The 19,070-nt window shown below is 39.1% G+C and overlaps 1 protein-coding gene across 1 annotated transcript; it reads left to right on the top strand.

Moving 5' to 3' along the window:
* The first annotated feature begins 7,081 nt into the window (after positions 1–7,081).
* Positions 7,082–8,843, top strand: WFDC9 (WAP four-disulfide core domain 9). Its single transcript, XM_008051586.1, has 3 exons — positions 7,082–7,172; positions 8,169–8,310; positions 8,813–8,843. The coding sequence occupies exons 1-3, from the start codon at positions 7,082–7,084 to the stop codon at positions 8,841–8,843; spliced, it is 264 nt and encodes an 87-aa protein (XP_008049777.1).
* The last annotated feature ends 10,227 nt before the right edge of the window (positions 8,844–19,070 follow it).

Here is a 19,070-nt window from a genome sequence, read left to right as displayed (position 1 = left end):
TGTTTTTGTGAGAGGTCACTCAGTATTATAGACTCTAGTTCCATCCAGGTTGCTGGGAAATTCATGATTTTGTTCTTTTTTATGGCTGCGTCTTCTTAGCCAGAGACATGAAATAATTTTTTTAAAACATATTTTTAAATTTAAAATTGTGGGGTACAGTTAAGGATTAGGTATACAAATAAGAAGTTTTTAATATGAACATCTTCAGTCACTGCATGTAATATTCCTATAGACAGGGTTTGAGAAAAGGAGGTCTACTCCTTGTGAGTCCCTGCTTTTGCCCACTTAACTCTTCTCTCTTCTAATGAGTTCCAAAGCATGTGTGTGTGTGCCCAAGATAATGCCCTTTTCTGACATTTGGTGAACAAATCCCTCAATCCCTCAACCAACAAGCCCATGCCAAGATTTTGGTGCTAGATTTGATCAATATACTACCTTGTTTGCTAGGTGGCCATCTACCTTTTCTAAAATTCTTCCTGTTCAGTCTCTTTTTATATACATAAAAGTCAGAAGGCATTTTTTGATTGGAGTTGACCTTATGCTTTTATTGACAAAGGAGAATCAATACTGAGAAAAATGGAATGTTAAATAAGACACACAAGAAATCAAAGGTAGATATAGACTTTGTACCCAACTTCTTACCCATGTATGAACTCAGATGCTTCATAGAAAAACTCTGGGAACGTGTAACTTGAGTGTGCTGGGGTAGCCAGAACTACAATGCAGGTACACAATGTTCTTTCCAACTTATCAGAAGATTCTGCCTGTATCTAAGAAAATCTTGTATTTCTGTATGGGTGAGCATCAAGGGAAAAAGTCTGTGATATGGCCAACATGTAGTTTCTGGGTAGAAATTTACACAATTTCTAAATGTCACAACTCAAATTATCATCAAGTTCTGGCCTTGAACATTCTTTTTCTGCCTTTATATCCCCATTCCAGTCTCCCACCTCCAATCTTGTAACAAGTGCCCAGACAAAAGAGCTGTCAACCAGTTACCACAGGCACTCAGCTACCTTCAAAGGTAGGTGAGGCAAAGGTAGGCAAGAGAAAGGGTCTTGAATCATGAGTTATTTTTGTGGCTTGCTTGGATGAATTCCTAGCCCAGGTGGTGTCAACATTATTTCTATAAGGTGGGGATTATTGTCTCTTTTGTTCAAATAAAAAAATTGGGAAGGAGATGACATGACCTTTCTGAGGTTCCATAGGAACCGTTTAGAGACATAGAAGAAACAGGATACCAGCATTCCTGACCCTAAATAAAGTACATTCTCTTCTTTAACATTATCTGGAAAGCCCAGAGTTCCAAATTTTTCAGGGAACTGTAATTCTATGTATTTCTGATACCCTGGGGGTGGGAGGAGGGAACCTTTAAATTGACCTACTCTGTATCTCAGAATAACCAAATAACCCAGGACTCCAAATATGAGTAGTACCCAGTATGGACATGATGATGTTTCTCTTCTCTGATCATTTGTACACATGAGCTGTACAAAGATGGGGACTGGCCATTTCCAGGATCCCAAACACCTTTTGGAGACAGGTAAGAAATTTAGAAAATGACTGAGAATGAGGTCTTGTAAATGAACTGATCTCAAAGCTCTGGAAAGCTTGGAGCTTGGTTCTGGGATGATATATATATATATTTACACTCAGGAAAGGGAAACACCCACATCTTTCAGAGATCATTTGATGCTGGCTGGCTCTGAGTTAACTTTTTTTAAAAATTTAGGTTCGGGGGTACACATGCATATTTGTTACATGGACATATTGTATAGTATTTTTTGAATGCAAAAAAACAGCCTCATGGAACTCATTACTTTGGATTTATTGTGTTCCTATAGACCAGTCTTTTTCCTCCTTTGTGCAAAAGTCAGGTACTAGGAATCCAGAGGCCACTGCAATTCATGCTCACATTCACCCAATTAGCTTATCACTCACATCCCCACCTGTAAGTGGATACAAGAATATCTTCATTATATACCTGTATTGCCATGTGGTGGTATATTCATATGATCAGAAGAATACTTTGAGCCTTAGGCTCAAGGACTGGGCAGCCTGTCATTGCTAGCTGGCTTTTCTGTGCAACGAATGTGAATGATTTATAGGAATTCTGAAAGCCTACCATGCTTAAAGATAGTTTCCCCTTGGCCTGCAGCTTCACCAATTATTCTGTATCCTTTGCTATGAGTGTTGCCCAATGGTAAACAAAGACTCACCATCTAACTTGGCAATTTTCCTTCATCAGGTCATGCTAAGGCAAACTAGCAGGGACATGGGTTCTGAATGGAGAAGATTGGAGAGCAGATACTGTGGAAGCCCTCAAACAGTGGATTTTTGCAATCTAAATGGCTTATCTTCTCCTTTTCCTTCTCTTCCTAATTTCCTGATCTTTCTCTTGCCTTTCTTCAAATCTCCTAAAACTGATTTTTTTCTGGAAATCAATGCATCTAATAAAACCTGGATTTTTCCAGCTTTCCAATTTCAGATATGCCAAGAGGAGAATGAGTTTTCAAAATCCCCTTTGAAAAACTGCACACTTTAAATCGTCTGTAGTATTACACCTGCTTTTAAAAATATATATGTGCTTTCAATTTTATTTTATGTTAGGTCGGTGTGCCAGTGTCACAGGAAAGATGCAAAGAATTACACAAGAAGTAGGTTAAAGTTAATTTAGAAGGTAAAATAGAGGAAAAGGGAGGGGGCCAAACACTGAAGAAGCATTTGATACTGAATTTTTGAAGCTGGTTGCTTATAAGGCTTCCTTGAGAAGACTGGAAACAGGAGCATACCTGTGAAATCTAACAGTGGTGGTGGTGGGGGTTTGTTGCCATGGTAATTTGGCTGTTCAGGAGGCAGAAGCCAAATAGTTGTTTAGTTGGCAGGCAGAGTACCTCAAGGTCTGTAAAACAAAGTTTCAAGATACAAAGATTATTTCAAACATCCTTGGATTTAGGGAACAAAAGGCATTTAACTAGGAGTGTGTTGTCCATGGGAAAATTGTAGGAGGACTGGAGTCACCCTAACAGTTTCTTTTATTTCAGTGTCCAAACAGTTTGTCTTGAAAGATAACTAGAAACTCATACTTGGAGCAAGATGTTAATTTTTTTTTTTTTTAGTTGGGTTCTCACTCTGTCATCCAGGCTGGAGTGCAGTGGCACGCTCATGGCCACCCCAGCGTTGACCATGCTGAGCTCCGGTGGTCCTTTCACCTCATCCTTCCAAGTATAATTTTTAAAAAAAATTTTATTATAGAGACGAGGTCTCACCAAGTTGCCTGGGCTGGTCTTAAACCCACAGGGTCAGGCAATCCACTCACTTCAACCTCCCAATGTACTGGAATTACAGGCTGAGCCACTGAGCCCAGCCTAAGATATTAATTATAAAATCCTAAAACCCGTTACTGGGGTGGGGGAGGTTACAGTTTTACTAGTTTTATTCATCGATAACTTTAAACAGTGGAGTTAATTAAACTTACTTCAGCAAAAGAGAGTTAGCAGAGCCAATTGCACAATAAAATATTTACTAAAGTATACCACCATATGGTAGTTATAACAAAACAAATATATATGCCAATACCCAGCGATTTGCCTGCAATGGCTGAAGTAAACCCATTTTGGTATTTTTTTGTCCTTTCATTTTATTTTGTTATTTTAAAAAAATTATAGTCATGTGAGGGTACAAGTCAGTTATATAAGCAGGTTTTGTGCAGGTGAAGTTTGTATCTCCAACTGGCCCTCACTTCTCTTGGTTTAGGACCAGATACTCTTTGTGATGCTACATGCTACATGCCCCCTCCCTCCCTCTCTCATTTCCCTGGCAATGGCCATTGACTGCTGATCCCTCCCTTGTGCTAATGTGATTGATGTTTAGCTTCCACTTACAAGTGAGAACATTCAGTATTCTATTCTTTGTTTCTGTGACTGATCACTAAATACAATGGTTTCCAACTCATCCAATTTGCTGTGAATTCCATGATTTTGTTCTTTATGGCTGCGTAATACTACATTGTGTATACGTACCACTTTTTTTTATCCAGTTCACTTTTGATGGACAGTAGGGTTGATTCCAGGTTTTTGCTATTGTGAATAGTGCAGCTATAAACATGCATGTGCAGATGTCTTTTCTGTAGAACGATTTATGTTCCTCCAGGTATATTCCCAGGAGAGGTATTGCTGGATCATATAGAAGGACAATTTGGAGTTCTTTTAGAATCGCTACACTGCTCTCCATAGTGATTGATCTTGCCTGCCCTCCCACTAACATTGTAGAAGCAGTCCCTTTTCTCCACATCCTTGTCAGCATCTGCTGATTTTTTATTTATTGATGAAGGCTATCCTTACTGGGGAGTTAGATGATATCTCATTGTTACACCTGCTTTTGAGCAGAATAATTCTGGTGGTTTCACTGAGAGCAACATTGTTCAGTAGAACTTCCTGTGAAGATGGAAATGTTCCATGTCTGAGCTGTCCAGTTTAATAACCACTAAATACACGTGGCTATTGAATGACTGGAACTGAATTTTAATTTACTTTTATGAATTTAAATAGCCCCATACGGCTAGGACTACCATGTCAGACAAAGCAGAGGAAACTCTTTTGCTTGGTTGAAAACTTAAAAACAAGTATAAAGACTTTCAGAGAGAAGAACAATCACTACCTTATTACTATGTAACTCACATCAGAATTTTACCCTTTCTTTGAAGGTAAAGGAACAGAGAATGAAGAGGGCACAAGGGTCTGGAATTTTGAATAGTAATTTGGTTCCACTTCCCATGCCCCAACTCCCCCTGCCTCTTTGCTTTAACTTTGCAGCAGAATATTTTATCTTATTTTATCTTCTTCTGTTTCCTTGTTTCTCTCCTTACTACTTATTATAAGCTCCTTGTCACTTATTATCTACCATTTATCATCATCTCCTTACCATTTATTATCTTGTTCAACTAGAATACAAGTTCTATGAATGTTAGGATTTTTGCCTGTTTTATTTACTGGTATATCCCAATGTCAAAAACTTGGAATATAGTTAGGCACTTAAAAAGTATTTATTGAATGAATGAACTCTCCCTCACGCACACAGGCATAAATTCTAGATAGATTAAAATGTTAAGCGTAAAAAAAAGTAGAAAGAAGAAAATTTCAAATGAAACTAGTTTTCAAATATCTGGAGGGGAAAGAAATTCTGAGCTTAATATGAACAGAAGACATTTATTAAGTGTATACTATATTTTCAGTCCTATGCTTAGTGTTTCCTACATATTAGAGTATTTAACCTTTCTAGTAATCCAGTGAAGTAAGTATTGATATTTTTTTCTATGACACAGATGAGGAAAACAAGACTCTGGAGATTATGTGATTCGTTCAATTCAATAACTAAAAGTTGATGGGGTGGAGATTCCAGTTCAAGCCTATCTGATTTTGTTGCTCATGTTCTTTCCTCTATAAAATACCCAACAACAAACACTGTGGTGATGGAAATTACCTTTGTATTGTCTAGGGTGGAAGAGAGAACATACATCCGATGTCTAATAGGTGGAAATGTAATCAAACCCTTAGTGAGAACAATGAGGCAGTAATTAGCCCAAACCTGAAAAAGACAATGTCTTTTGCCTAGAAGTGTTTCTTTATTAGCTCATGCAATAAAATAATAATAAAAAATGTGCCAAAGCTTTAATTACAAGGAGGTTCATCAGGACATTTGTATAACAAGAAATTGGAACTATTAGGGCCTTCATAGTATAAAAATGATCATAATATTTATAATTGCAATGTCGTCATGACTTGTATATAAACTTATTTTTTCATCTCCCCCTATTTGTATACTTTATTCAGAATGGTTAGTTTCTGCCCTTACTTCTTTAGGAAAACTTAGGTAGACCCCCACAAATTTTATGTGACCCTTTAGTCGCAAAACATCTTCTCAACTTAATGATCAAAGTATGAAGTCCCATGCAATTAGCTACAACTTCATAAATTGTTCAGAACTATGGACTCTCCCCTCCTTCAGAAGCTCCAGTTACAGAACAGGATATGGCCAATCTCTCTCTCTCTCTCTCTCTCTCTCTCTCTCTCTCTCTCTCTCTCTCTCTCTCTCTCTCTGATTCTGTTCCTCTATCCTCACCTGGCTAAAAAAAATTTGTCTCCCAGGGAATGGAGGGAGAAAAGACTGATAAGAGGGAGTAGGAAAGTTCTTACACAATGGATGCTACAATCTGGCTTTGTGTTTCTGGTCCTGACTCTTTCATAGGAAATTTCAAGAGTTCATTAGAGACATAAAATGCCATCTGGCCATTTACAATTTAGAAAATTCCCAAACTACAGCCCACCTCTCCACTATCACAAACCTCTTTAGCAGATTTTCACCCTTTAGAGTCTTCAGGCATGACTCAAATACAAGCTACAAGTCCACTGTATTTCCACAAATTTCTGGGAACACAGATGAAGCTCAATGAGTGGTAATCATAAAGGTTTTCTCTCAATTTTGAATTAGAAGGCAAGTTCTCTGCTTCCCTCAGCAAAGTATTTTACCAATAAAACATCCTTCAAAGTTTTATCTACAATTTCTTTAACTATGGACCATCCATGTGAATGAAAGTTTTGAGACCCCCCTCAACAATTCTTGGCCATCATCTTTTCTGAAAACCTGTTATCCATCTCACATCTCATAACACCTTCAGTCTATTGAATTGCTTTAGTGCTTTTTGTCTTAGGGTTTTCGCCAAAGCTTCCTTATATCATCCTGTTACATATGTTTTTAAATAAACTATCTGGACACTTAATGTGTCCAGTTTTGTAAAAATAATGACTACAACATAAAAGTATATTATATACTGGTTATCTCTAGGTGGTGGGATTACTAATGTTTATCCATTTCCTCTTTGTAGTTTTTATTTTACAAATTGTATGATCTAAGAATTTGTTATTTTTTAATCAGAAAAAGAAATTCATTTTAAAGGAAAATAATGAATAACATGTTCCCTCTCCTACCTACCCTCTTATCCTCTACCTCTAGTACCTCTAGTAGCACTGGCAAAAGACCTGTCTTCTGCCAGAACTTAACCCAAATACACATAGAGACTACCATGAAGCCCTGGATTCTCCTTCTCATCATGTTCATCTCTGGGGTTGTGATGCTTCTGCCTGTGCTCGGAAACCTCAGGACCAAATCTGTCTGTAGGTAGTATGGTAAGGGAGGGGGTGCTCTGCCAAGCTCTAGGATGCCTGTCATAGGTGACTCAGGGTATACATTTCTAGGATTTGCCTTCAAAGGATCAGTCTTCCTTAAGCAGAGACATTCAAGCAATGTTAGGTTGGATGTTCCCAATCTGGTGTCCCTGAAACCTCTCTCTCAGTCCAAAAAGCAATTCTAGGTATAGGAAAGGGAAAATAGTTTTTGTCTCTATTCCATAAGCTAGAAGGAAATGATATTTTCCAGTGCCAGGCCAGGCTGGGTAGAGGAATCACCAATACAGAGCTTCCCTCTGAATTTATATTTTCAGAATCTCTGTGCCTCAGCTAGGCGAGCCTTTGATGGATACCAAAGGGTAATGTTTAACACATTAATTTAGTTGGAAGGGAAGAATCTTTTATAACATGAAAAAATGGAAAAGACAAATAAGGGGTCCTTAGTGGGTCAAAGTTTGCCTTCATATGATAAGAAATGAGGATAACAAAGAGACTAAGCAGGAAGGTTGTGAGGCAGTGAAAGGAATACAGTTTAGGAGAGGCTGAGTGCTTAGATAGTATCATCAGGGAAGGATAGAAGGGGAGAAAATAAGTTTCTGTTGTCTCTTGACTCAGTTTCCCATTCAGCAAATTGAGTGTAGAAATTAGAATTAGAGGATACAGTAGGCCCTGAAATCTAAGGTTATATGAGAATAAATTTGGTGAGTGGTATCATACAGGTCAGAGTGTCCTAGGTCCTATCATTTAGGACTCAGAGTCCTGCAAAGATGTGGGGATATGTGGAAGGAAGAAACATATGCCACAGAAGAGAGGGCATATGAAGAGATGCTGGTTAGAATTTGAGGAAGGGATTTTCTTGGAAGGCAGAGAAATACTTTGTGGCTTGGAGTTCAAGCTCCAGAAGTGATTGCTAAACTTGAAAAGGGTTTATTCTCCAAGTTGTGGGTTGATGGACTCTGACGATGTCTACCATCTCACTTTCAGTTGAAATAAGAGAAATCGAGCAGTGCTGGGTACAGCCTCCGTTAAAATATTGTGCGAAAAGATGTACTAAAGTACGGACCTGTTTACATCCTAATCATACATGCTGCTGGACCTATTGTGGAAACATTTGCTTGGATAATGAGTGAGTTGGTTGGGGTGGGAAGGTTAGGGCCTGGGCATGCTTCATCACTGTTCCTCACCCATTATTCAGAAGACTGAAGTCACATAAACGGGCAGTAAAAGGCAATGGCCTCCTATATCCAAACCTGGCATCCTATATCTTGCCACTCACTGAAAATAAACCAAGACACTGATATGGGTCCCCTACCTTTTTCTGCACTCTACTTCAGTTCCTTTTGCTTTCCTCAAAACATCACCCATCAATTTACACATCCCTCCTTTGTCCAATGCCCCAGTTAATGCCCCTCTCTCCACTGGCCTTCTTTCAGCCAGGCCCAAGGAGACCCGATCTTCACCTGTCTGTTCAGTTGGCAAGCCTCTTGGGCGTAATTGCCTCAAAGTGGGTAGTTCCTGATACAACAGAAGAATTTCTGTCCTTATCTGGGGTCTAGGTTGCTATTTATTTTGGAAATGAATTTTCCCCAGGGTTCCTGACATTTGACTACCTAACTTTTCTCTTTCAGAGAGCCCTTGAAATCAATGCTAGACCCCTAGGCACTTTCTGGCCCAGCACTAGTGTGGGCTGGAGGACGACTGTGTGCTCTAAGAAGAGTATTGCTGGTTCACTGTTGGGATACCCACTGGCTCCAGCTGAGGATCTCTGCCTTCTTTTTGTTCTCTTTACCCTGAGGAGGCACAAGGTTTTGCCAAATAAACTGATACATCAATCTAAGGGCTCTGCATTTTTTGTATTCCCTCTGTATGAATTAATTCCCTTCACTGCAATCCCCAACAGTCCCAACAGTTCTTCTTATCCCATCATGAGCATGGGTACCCAATTGGGCTATCCCAGTTAGATCTATGGATTAACCAGGTTGACCGATTGGTATAACAAATACACAATCAGATTTATAAAAATCTCATGGTGTTAATACAGCAAGAGTTTATTCTTATTCACAATGCATCTTACACGGAGTAGTTTTTTGGCAGTCATCCCTGCCATAAATCAAGGAATGGGGCTCCTTATATCTGTAGCTTTGTCATCTCCCAGAGCTTTCTCTACTGCTTTCTCTCCATCCAGCCAGCAGATGGGAGAAGGAAGGTAGCATGGAGGTTCATACAGAAGTTTTTAAAGGACTTGACCTGGAAACCCTTTTATCCACATTTCATTAGCTATGATGCAGCCATATGATCTTATATGTTGAAAGCCCTATGTAAAAAGAGTCCACCAAAAACTGTTAGAACTAATAAATTATTCAGAAAGGTCAAGATATGGAAGCAATCTAAATGTCCATTGATGGATAAATGGACAAAGAAAATATGGTATACATGCATGCACATATACACACCACACACACATACACACACTGAACTATTATTTAGACTTCAAAAAAGAAGGAAACCTTTTCAGCTGCAACAACATGGGTGAACCTGGAAGACATTGTGCCAAGTATAATAAACCAGATGCAGAAAGACAAATACTGCATGATCATACTTATATGTGCAATATAAGATAGTAGAAATTACAGCAGCATAGAGTAGAATTCTGGTTACTAGGGGCTTCAGAGAGGAAGAAATAACGAGATGTTTGTCAAGCAGTACAAAGTTTTAGTTATGCATAATTAATACTTTTTGGAAATTAAATGAACAGCAATATGACTATAATTAACACTACTTTATTGTATACTTGACATTTGGTAAGAGGGTAGAGCTTAGGCATTCTCACCAAAAAAAGAAAAAGAAAATGGTAACTATCTGAGGTGATGAACATAGTAATTAACTTGACTGTGGTGATTATTTCACAATGTATATGTATATTAAATCATCACATTGTATACCTTAAATATGCACTTTAAAATAGTCAAGTATGCTTCAATAAATTTTAAAAATAAGGTGAAGTAGAAATTGTCAGAATTGCAAGGAGACATAGATGAATCCCCTATTATAGTTGGAAATCAACATTCCTTTATCATGAATGGACAGATTCAGCAGGCAGAAAATTAGTAAAACCATAGTTAAGCTTAACAGCATCAGCAGTCAACTGGATATACACACATACCTCATTTTATTATACTTTATTAATTGATTTATTTACTTATTTTTGAATTGGAGTCTCACTCTGTCATCCAGGCCATCCTTCCACCTCAGCCTTCCGAGTAGCTGGAACTACAGATGCATTTCATGGCGTCTGGCTAATTTTTTGATTTATTATAGAGACAAGGTCTTGCCAAGGTGCCCAGCTGGTCTCGAATCCCAAAGTGCTGGGATTACAAGCATGAGCCACTGCGCCCATTTCACCTTGTTTTATTGTTGCACAAATATTGCCCCCCCCCCACACACACAAAACCCTGTATTGAGTAAGTCTACCAATGCCATTTTTTCCAACAGTTTCACATCTCTTGTCAGATTTGGCAATTCTCACAATATTTCAAACACATCCGTGGTACTTTTTAAAAATTTTTCTTGTATGGTGAATTAATTCCCAGGACATTCCAGATAAACCCAGGACATGGGCACAATCAGTTGTATACATCACATCTCATGTCTGAGATGTTTTTAATTGTTATTGCTCACAGAGAATGTTATAATGGACACTAGAGATACAGAAAGGGGAAGGGGGAGGGACAAAAAAATCACCTATGAAGTACAATGTGCACAGTTGGGGATGGTGAATATACTTAAAGCCCAGATCAAAAGCTATTTGTACTCCCCAAAACTACTGAAAAAAGAATTGTCATTGCCGTAGCCACTTGAGTACTAGCCTGCTCTTCTCAGAACCCAGAAAATGTGAGACATATTCAAGATGACACTTGGTACTGTCTTTGACTCTGGGAGGTGAAAACACACTTGTCTTTCCTTCAATGATAACAAAAAAGGTACCACCTCATGAGAGTTTATGCTAGTGGAAAAAAAAAGTGGTAAATCCATTATTTTTTCTTGTTACCAGGGGGAGAGGCCCTAGAGAGAAGTCCTGTACCTGGCAAGGAGCAGTGTGGTGACCAGAAACATGGGTATCAGACTAATACTAGGTAAATATATGACTAGTAAACCAGATGGGAGACTCCATGATTCCAGCTGCTTGCCCAGCCTTTGTGAAGTTTTGTAATAGCGTGATTGCCTTCACATAAAACAAATTTTCTGTGTCCTTTGGTGGTTTACACGCATGAGCAGACAGAGTCAGGGTGAGCTGGCCATACCACCTGAGGATACTGAAGATTTGAATCGTATTCAAACAACCCCATTGATGAGAACAGGGTGGGTGTAAGATGGTGGAAGGAGAAGCTTGTCTGTGAGTTTGAAAACATATTGCCGGAGTTCCAGTAAGATGGCGACGGCATAGGTGAACTTGTGAGATTCTCCAAACGTGAGTTCCCAAAAAGACTCTTACTTTTCTTCCCCCATCCCCCAGCCTACCACCAGCTGTACTGGTCTGAGGCCTGGGGACCTTCGGTCTCACGCAGGGCCGGATATTGCGGCCCCCTGCTGCGGCAGTTCCACCACACGCAACTCTCACGTGCGTGGGAGTCTCGGGTCTCAGATCCCTCCCTGACTACGTGGTCTCTCACCCAGGACCCAGCACCAAGCCGCCAGTCACTCAGGGAGGCTCCGGGTGCCCACCCCTCACAGATACCGGTCCCATTCCTGGCTGAAGTACCCGGTGGGGGGGCCCAGGGCCACTCTTGCCGCTCACTGCCTGCCCTTTGGAACTTTGGAGCTCTGGACCCACCCTGGCTGAGGCACTCAGTGCGTGACCCCAAGCTGGGGGACCCAGACAAGCGAGAAAAACAGATCTATGAAAGAGAATCTGCCTCTGCCATTCTCCAGGCAGAGATTTCCATTGCCCCGCCCACCTATCCACAATCCACACCTCAGTTCCTAAGGTAACGACGCTAAACAGGAGACAAAGCTCCACCCCATACACTGAATCAGACAAAAGCAACTCCCAGGTAGCCAAACCCAAACTGCAAGTAAATCTAGCTGCCTGCAATGAAAAAAAAAAGGGGAGAGGCAGGAGATCAGAGCTGAAGTGACTTTAGTCTGATCTCTTATTTTGACTTATGATTTTATCATTTTGACTGTTTTTCATCACCTTTGTGGTTGCCTTCTGACTTACACTGTCTCATGATTTTATTGGTCTGTCTGTATAGCTATCAGTATTCGTTTTATTTGTAATAATCAATATTTTTTATTATGATTTTGTGGAGTACAGTTAAGGGTTAGGTATACAAATATGCTCGTTCAGGCACCCTTGTTGATAAGAGGTGTCTCCCCATCCCCAGACAGATATTTACTACCGTTAATCTCATCTCCCTTCCCCTCCCCCCCATAGTTTCCCACCACTGTCAGGCATTTCCTTATAGTATTATGCTAGGAGTTCAAGGTCCATTATATGAGTGAGAACATGTGATACTCAGATCATTGTTTCTGTGAGAGATCACTCAGTATTATAGACTCTAGTTCCAACCAGATTGCTGCAAAATTCATGATTTTGTTCTTTTTTATAGCTGCATAGTATTCCATTGTGTATATGTACCACATTTTTAAAATGCAGTCCTCTTTTGATGGGCAGCATGGTTGCTTCCAGGTACTTGCTATTGTGAACAATGCTGCAATAAACATATGTGTGCAGGTATCTTTTTTATAGAGTGATTTGAGTTCTTCAAGGTGTATTCCCAGTAGGGGGATTGCAGGGTCATATGGAAGGTTGATATTTGGAGCTTTTAGGAATCACCACACTACTTTCCAGAGGTTGCACTAGTTTGCACTCCCACCAATAGTGTAGAAGTGTTCCCTTTTCACCACACCCTCTCCAGCAACTGTTATTTTTTGAGTTATTGATAATTGCCATTCTGATTGGAGTTAGGTGGTATCTCAGTGTGGTTTTGATTTGCATCTCCCTGATGATTAGTGAGGTTGAACATTTCTTCATGTGTCTGTTGGCTGCTCAGATGTCTTCCTTTGAGAAGTGTCTGTTCATATCTTTTGACCACTTTATAATGGGGTTGTTTGTTTTTTTCTTTTCAGCACATTTGAGTTCCTTACAGATCCAAGATGTTAAGCCTTTGTCAGACCTGGTTTGGCAAATACTTTGTCCCAGTCTGTAGGCTGTCTTCCTGCTCTCTTGATGGTTTCTTTGGCTTTGCAGAAGCTTGTCAGTTTAATAAGGTCACACTTGTCTATCTTATCTCTTATGGCCTGAGGGTTTCAGGTTTTGTTTAGGAATTGGATGCCAGTTCCAATTTCCATGAGGGTATTTCCTTCATTTTCTAAGGTTCTTATGGTTTGAGGTTTTACATTTAGGTCTCTGATCCATTTGGAGTTAATTTTCGTGTATGGGGATAGATAGGGGTCCTGTTTCAATCTTCTGCATGTGGTCAGTCAGTTTTCCCAGCACCATTTACTGAATAGGTTCTCCTCTCCCCAGTGCTAGGTGGTGGAGGCTTTGTCAAAGAGGAGTTGGTTGAGAAATTGAGGTTTTGCTTCTGGAATATTAATTCTATTCCATTGGTCTATATGCCAGTTCCTGTACCAATACCAAGCTGTTTTGATGATTGTAGCTTTATAGTAAAGTTTGAAGTCTGGTAATGTGATGCCACCTGCTTTGTTTTTTTTTGCTGAGGATTGTTTTGGCTATTCTTGGTTGTTTGTATTTCCATATGAATTCCTGTGTTGTTTTTTTCTAGGTCTGAGAAGATTGTTGCTGGTAATTTGATGGGTATTGCATTAAATCTGTAGATTGCCTTAGGTAAGATGGACATCTTCACAATGTTGATTCTTCCGATCCATGAGCATGGGATATTTTTCCACTTGTTTGTGTCATCTTTGATTTCTTTGAGCAGTGTTTATAGTTTTCATTGTAGAGGTCTTTCACATATCTGGCTAGGAAGATGCCAAGGTATTTCATTTCTTTTGTGGCTATTGTGAATGGAATTGTGGCTTTTATTTGGGTTTCTGTTTGTTTATTATTGGTATAAAGAAATGCGATTGTCTTTTTCACATTTATTTTATATCCTGAGACTTTGCCAAAGGCCTTTATCAGTGTAAGGAGGTTTTTGACAGATTCTCTTGAGTTTTCAAGGTACACGATCATGTCATCTGCAAAGAGAGATAGCTTGACTTCCTCTTTTCCTATCTGAATACCCCTGATTGCCTTCTCTTCTCTGATTGCTCGAGCCAGGACATCCAATACTATATTGAACAGGAGGGGTGAGAGTGGGCATCCTTGTCTCATTCCAGTTTTCAGGGGAAATGGTTCCAGTTTTTGTCCATTTAGGAGTATGCTGGCTGTGGGTTTCTCATAGATGGCTTTTACTATTTTGAGGTGTGTTCCATGTAGGCCTAGCTGTTCGAGGGTTTTTAGCTGTCAGTATTCTTTAGGGAACCTTTCTTATGTGTCTTTCTTCACTTCTCTCTGGCCTTGTGTCTCTTTCTCACCTGATAGTTGGTATGTATGTCTGTTTTCACTCTCGTTCTTCTCACTTTCTAACTTCCTATTGACCCACCCTTCCTCCATTATTTTTCTCTTTTCTACCCCCTTTTTAATCTAGGGACCAAGTCCACATACTACTGCATGGACAGATTGTAAGGCAGAGGGATAGGTTCCAGTGAACACCTGTTCGTGGATGCTAGAATCAGCATATACATTCTGAACCACAGCTTCTCCCTTAACTAAACCTCAAAACTCCAAAAAGTACAGTGCACAGCCCACACTTCAACCTGAAAAGTGAACAAAGCCAGAAGACCCTCATAAGGAAGAACAGGATATTGCAGAAGTAAAACAAAAGCAACCCCGCCTTCCCTCAAAAACAGAATTAAAGAAGGGGAGGGAAAGGGGGAGAGAGAGAAAAATCTACACAAATGAAGAAAAACCAAAGAAGAGTATGGGTCTCACCCAGACCCCTGGGAGAGCAGACACTGAGAAAACTGACTTTGGAATACAAACAATGAAGAGCCCCCAGAATGAAGGGTCTCAAACTATAAACCTAGATATCAAGACATTAATGGAGAGATTAAAAAGAATTGAGGAGACACAAGAAGAAACTATTAAGGAGCTGATATCTGAGATAACAGTAATAAAGAATACTGTGAATGAAATAAGTAACAATCTGATAAGCATGGAAAGCAGAATTACTCAAGCAGAAGAAAGAATCTCAGAGCTTGACGATGAAAATATAGAACTAACCCAAACTGTTAAAAACACAGAAAATAAGCTCAAAAAGACAGAACAAAACTTTCAAGAGATGAGCAATTACTTCGAGATTGAACCTAAGAGTAATTGGCATTCCTGAGGCAGAAAGAGAGACAGAGATGATACTGGAACAAACTTTCCATGAGATCATTCAAGAAAACTTCCCTTATCTAATCAATGATGCAAAAATTCAAACACAAGAGATTCAGAGAACCCCTGCAAGACAACAAATGAGAACACCAACTCCTAGACAAATAATAATTTGCCTAAACAAAGTAGGCATAAAAGAAAAAATCCTAAAGGTAGCAAGAGAAAAAGGCCAGATCACCTACCATGGAAGACCAATCAGAATAGCAGCAGATTTATCTACAGAAACCCTGCAGGCTAGGGGAGCTTGGAGCCCTATCTTCAAAGTCCTAAAAGATAAACAATTTCAACCAAGAATAACCTACCTGACCAAGCTAAGCTTCAACAGTGAGGAAGAATTAAAATATTTCCCAGATATCCAATCCCTAAGACCTTATGCTGCCACCAAACCACTTCTACATGAAACACTTAAGAAAGTACTAAACACAGAAGAAAAGGAAAAAAGAACAACGTTCTTCACAAGAGTACGGGGAAAAGAATAAAATATACATGAACAAACCCCAAAACCGAAAGAAAGACATAAAAACCAAGTAGAAGAACAACTACTCTATAAGAACTCTATGATAGGGACGAGCTTTCACATTTCAATAATTAGCCTGAATGTGAATGGACTAAACGCACCACTGAAAAGATATAGAATGGCAAAATGGATAAAATATCACCAGGCAACAATATACTGCCTTCAAGAGACCCATCTCACTAGAAAGGACATACACAGACTCAAAGTAAGAGGATGGGAAACACATTTTGAGGCAAATGAAACACAAAAGAAAAGAGGAGTTGCGATTCTAATTTCAGACAAAATACCATTTAAGCTATGAAAAATTAAAAAAGATACAGAGGGCCACTACATTATGATAAAAGGTTCACTCCATCAACAGGAAATATCTATCCTAAATATATATGCACCCAACATAGGTGTGCCAACTTTCATAAAGCAACTTCTAGGAAAACTAAAGAAAGATATTGACTCTAACACCATCATAACTGGGGACTTTAATACCCCACTCACAACCCTAGACAGATCATCAGGACAAATAATCAGCAAGGAGATCCGGAACCTCAATGTGACTCTGGACCAAATGGACTTCATTGATACTTACAGAACACTCCATCCAAAGACCACAGAATACACATTCTACTCATCACAGCATGGAACATATTCTAAGATCGACCACATAATTGGCCATAAAACAAGCATAAGCAAATATACAAGGACCGAAATTCTACCATGTAACTTCTCAGACCACAGTGGAATAAAAATAGACATTAACCAAAAAGATCCCCCCAAACCCACAAAGACATAGACACTAAACAGCATGATGCTAAACAACTCCTGGATCAATGATGAAATCAAAACAGAGATCAATAGATACCTGGAAATAAATGAAAATGAAGAAATATCTTACCAAAACCTCTGGGACACCTTAAAAGCTGTAGTAAGAGGGGAATTTATATCCCTACAAACACACATGAAGAAAATGGAAGGATCACAAATTAATAGCCTAACAAGCCACCTAAGGAAGCTGGAAAAGCAAGACCACAAAAACCCTAATTTCAGCAGAAGAATTCAGACCACCAAAATAAAAGCCCAAATCCAGGACATAGAAGATAAAAAGGTAATACAAAAAAAATCAATGAAACAAAAAGCTGGTTTTTTGAAAGGATAAACAAGGTCAATGATCCCCTACCTAGACTGAACAAGAAAAAAAGGGAAAAAACCCAAATAAGCACAATAAGAAACACAAAAGATGAAGTCACATCTGACTCTGAAGAAATGCAAAAGATAATTAAAGACTACTACGTACACTTATATGGAAACAAACTCGAAAACCTTAAGGAAATGGAGGAATTTCTGACATCACACAACCTACCTAGGTTGGAACAAGAAGAAATTGAGATCCTAAATAGGCCAATAACAGTCAAGGAAATCGACTACGTAATAAGAAAACTACCTACAAAAAGAAGCCCTGGTCCAGATGGCTTTCAAGCAGAATTTTACAAGACATTTAAGGAGGAGCTGATACCAATCCTACTGAAGGTATTCCAGGTGATTGAAAAAGATGGAATTCTCCACAAATCATTTTACGAAGCCAGTATCACATTGATACTCAAGCCAGATAAAGATCCAACAAAGAAAGAGAGCTACAGGCCAATATCTTTGATGAACATAGATGCTGAAATTCTCAACAAGATCCTAGCAAACCGGATTCAGCAATACATCTCAAAAATCATCCATCATGACCAAGTAGGCTTCATTCCTGGGATGCAAGGCTGGTTCAACATTCGTAAAACCATAAACGTAATTAAATACATCAACAGATGTCAAAACAAAACCCACATGATAATATCATTAGCTGCAGAAAAAGTTTTTTGATAAAATCCAGCACCCCTTCTTGATAAAAACCCTTGAACATCTAGGCATACAGGGAACATACCTCAAAATAGTAAAAGCCATCTACAAGAACCCACAGCCAGCATACTCCTAAATGGACAAAAATTGGAACCATTTCCCCTGAAAACTGGAACAAAACAAGGATGCTCACTCTCATCCTTCCTGTTCAACATAGTTTGGAAGTCCTGGCTCAAGCAATCAGAGAAGAGAAGGCAATTAGGTGTATCCAAATAGGAAAAGAAGAAGTCAAGTTATCTCTCTTTGCAGACGATATTATTGTGTACCTTGAAAACCCAAGAGAATCTGTCAAAAACCTCCTTACACTGACAAAGGCCTTTGGCAAAGTCTGAAGATATAAAATAAATGTGCAAGAGACAACTGTATTTCTTTACACCAATAATAAACAAACAGAAACCCAAATAAGAAGAACAATTCCATTCACAAAAGCCACAAAAAAAAAAAAAAAATGAAATACCTTGGCATCTTCCTAACCAGAGACATGAAAGACCTTTACAATGAAAGCTACAAAACACTGCTCAAAGAAATCAAAGATGACACAAACAAGTGGAAAATTATCCCATGCTTATGGATTGGAAGAATCAACATTGTGAAGATGTCCATCTTACCTAAGGCAATCTACAAATTCAATGCAATACCCATCAAATTACCAGCAACATTCTTCTCAGACCTGGAAAAACAACACAGGAATTTGTATGGAAACACAAATGACCAAGAATAGCCAGAACAATGCTCAGCAAAAAAAACAAAGTAGGAGGTATCACATTACCAGACTTCAAACTTTACTATAAAGCTACAATCATCAAAACAGCTTGGTATTGGTATAGGAACAGGCATATAGATCAATGGAATAGAATTGATATTCCAGAAGCAAAACCTCAATTTCTCAACCAATTCATCTTCGACAAAGCATCCACCACCTAGGACTGGGGAGAGGAGAACCTATTCAGTAAATGGTGCTGGGAAAACTGGCTGACCACCTGCAGAAGATTGAAACAGGACCCCTATCCATCCCCATACACAAAAATTAACA

The sequence above is a fragment of the Carlito syrichta genome, unplaced genomic scaffold (genome assembly GCF_000164805.1).
Source record: "Carlito syrichta isolate Samal-C Ts95f unplaced genomic scaffold, Tarsius_syrichta-2.0.1 Scaffold201662, whole genome shotgun sequence".
Lineage (NCBI taxonomy): Eukaryota > Metazoa > Chordata > Mammalia > Primates > Tarsiidae > Carlito > Carlito syrichta.
This window is presented reverse-complemented; position numbering and strand designations above follow the sequence as displayed.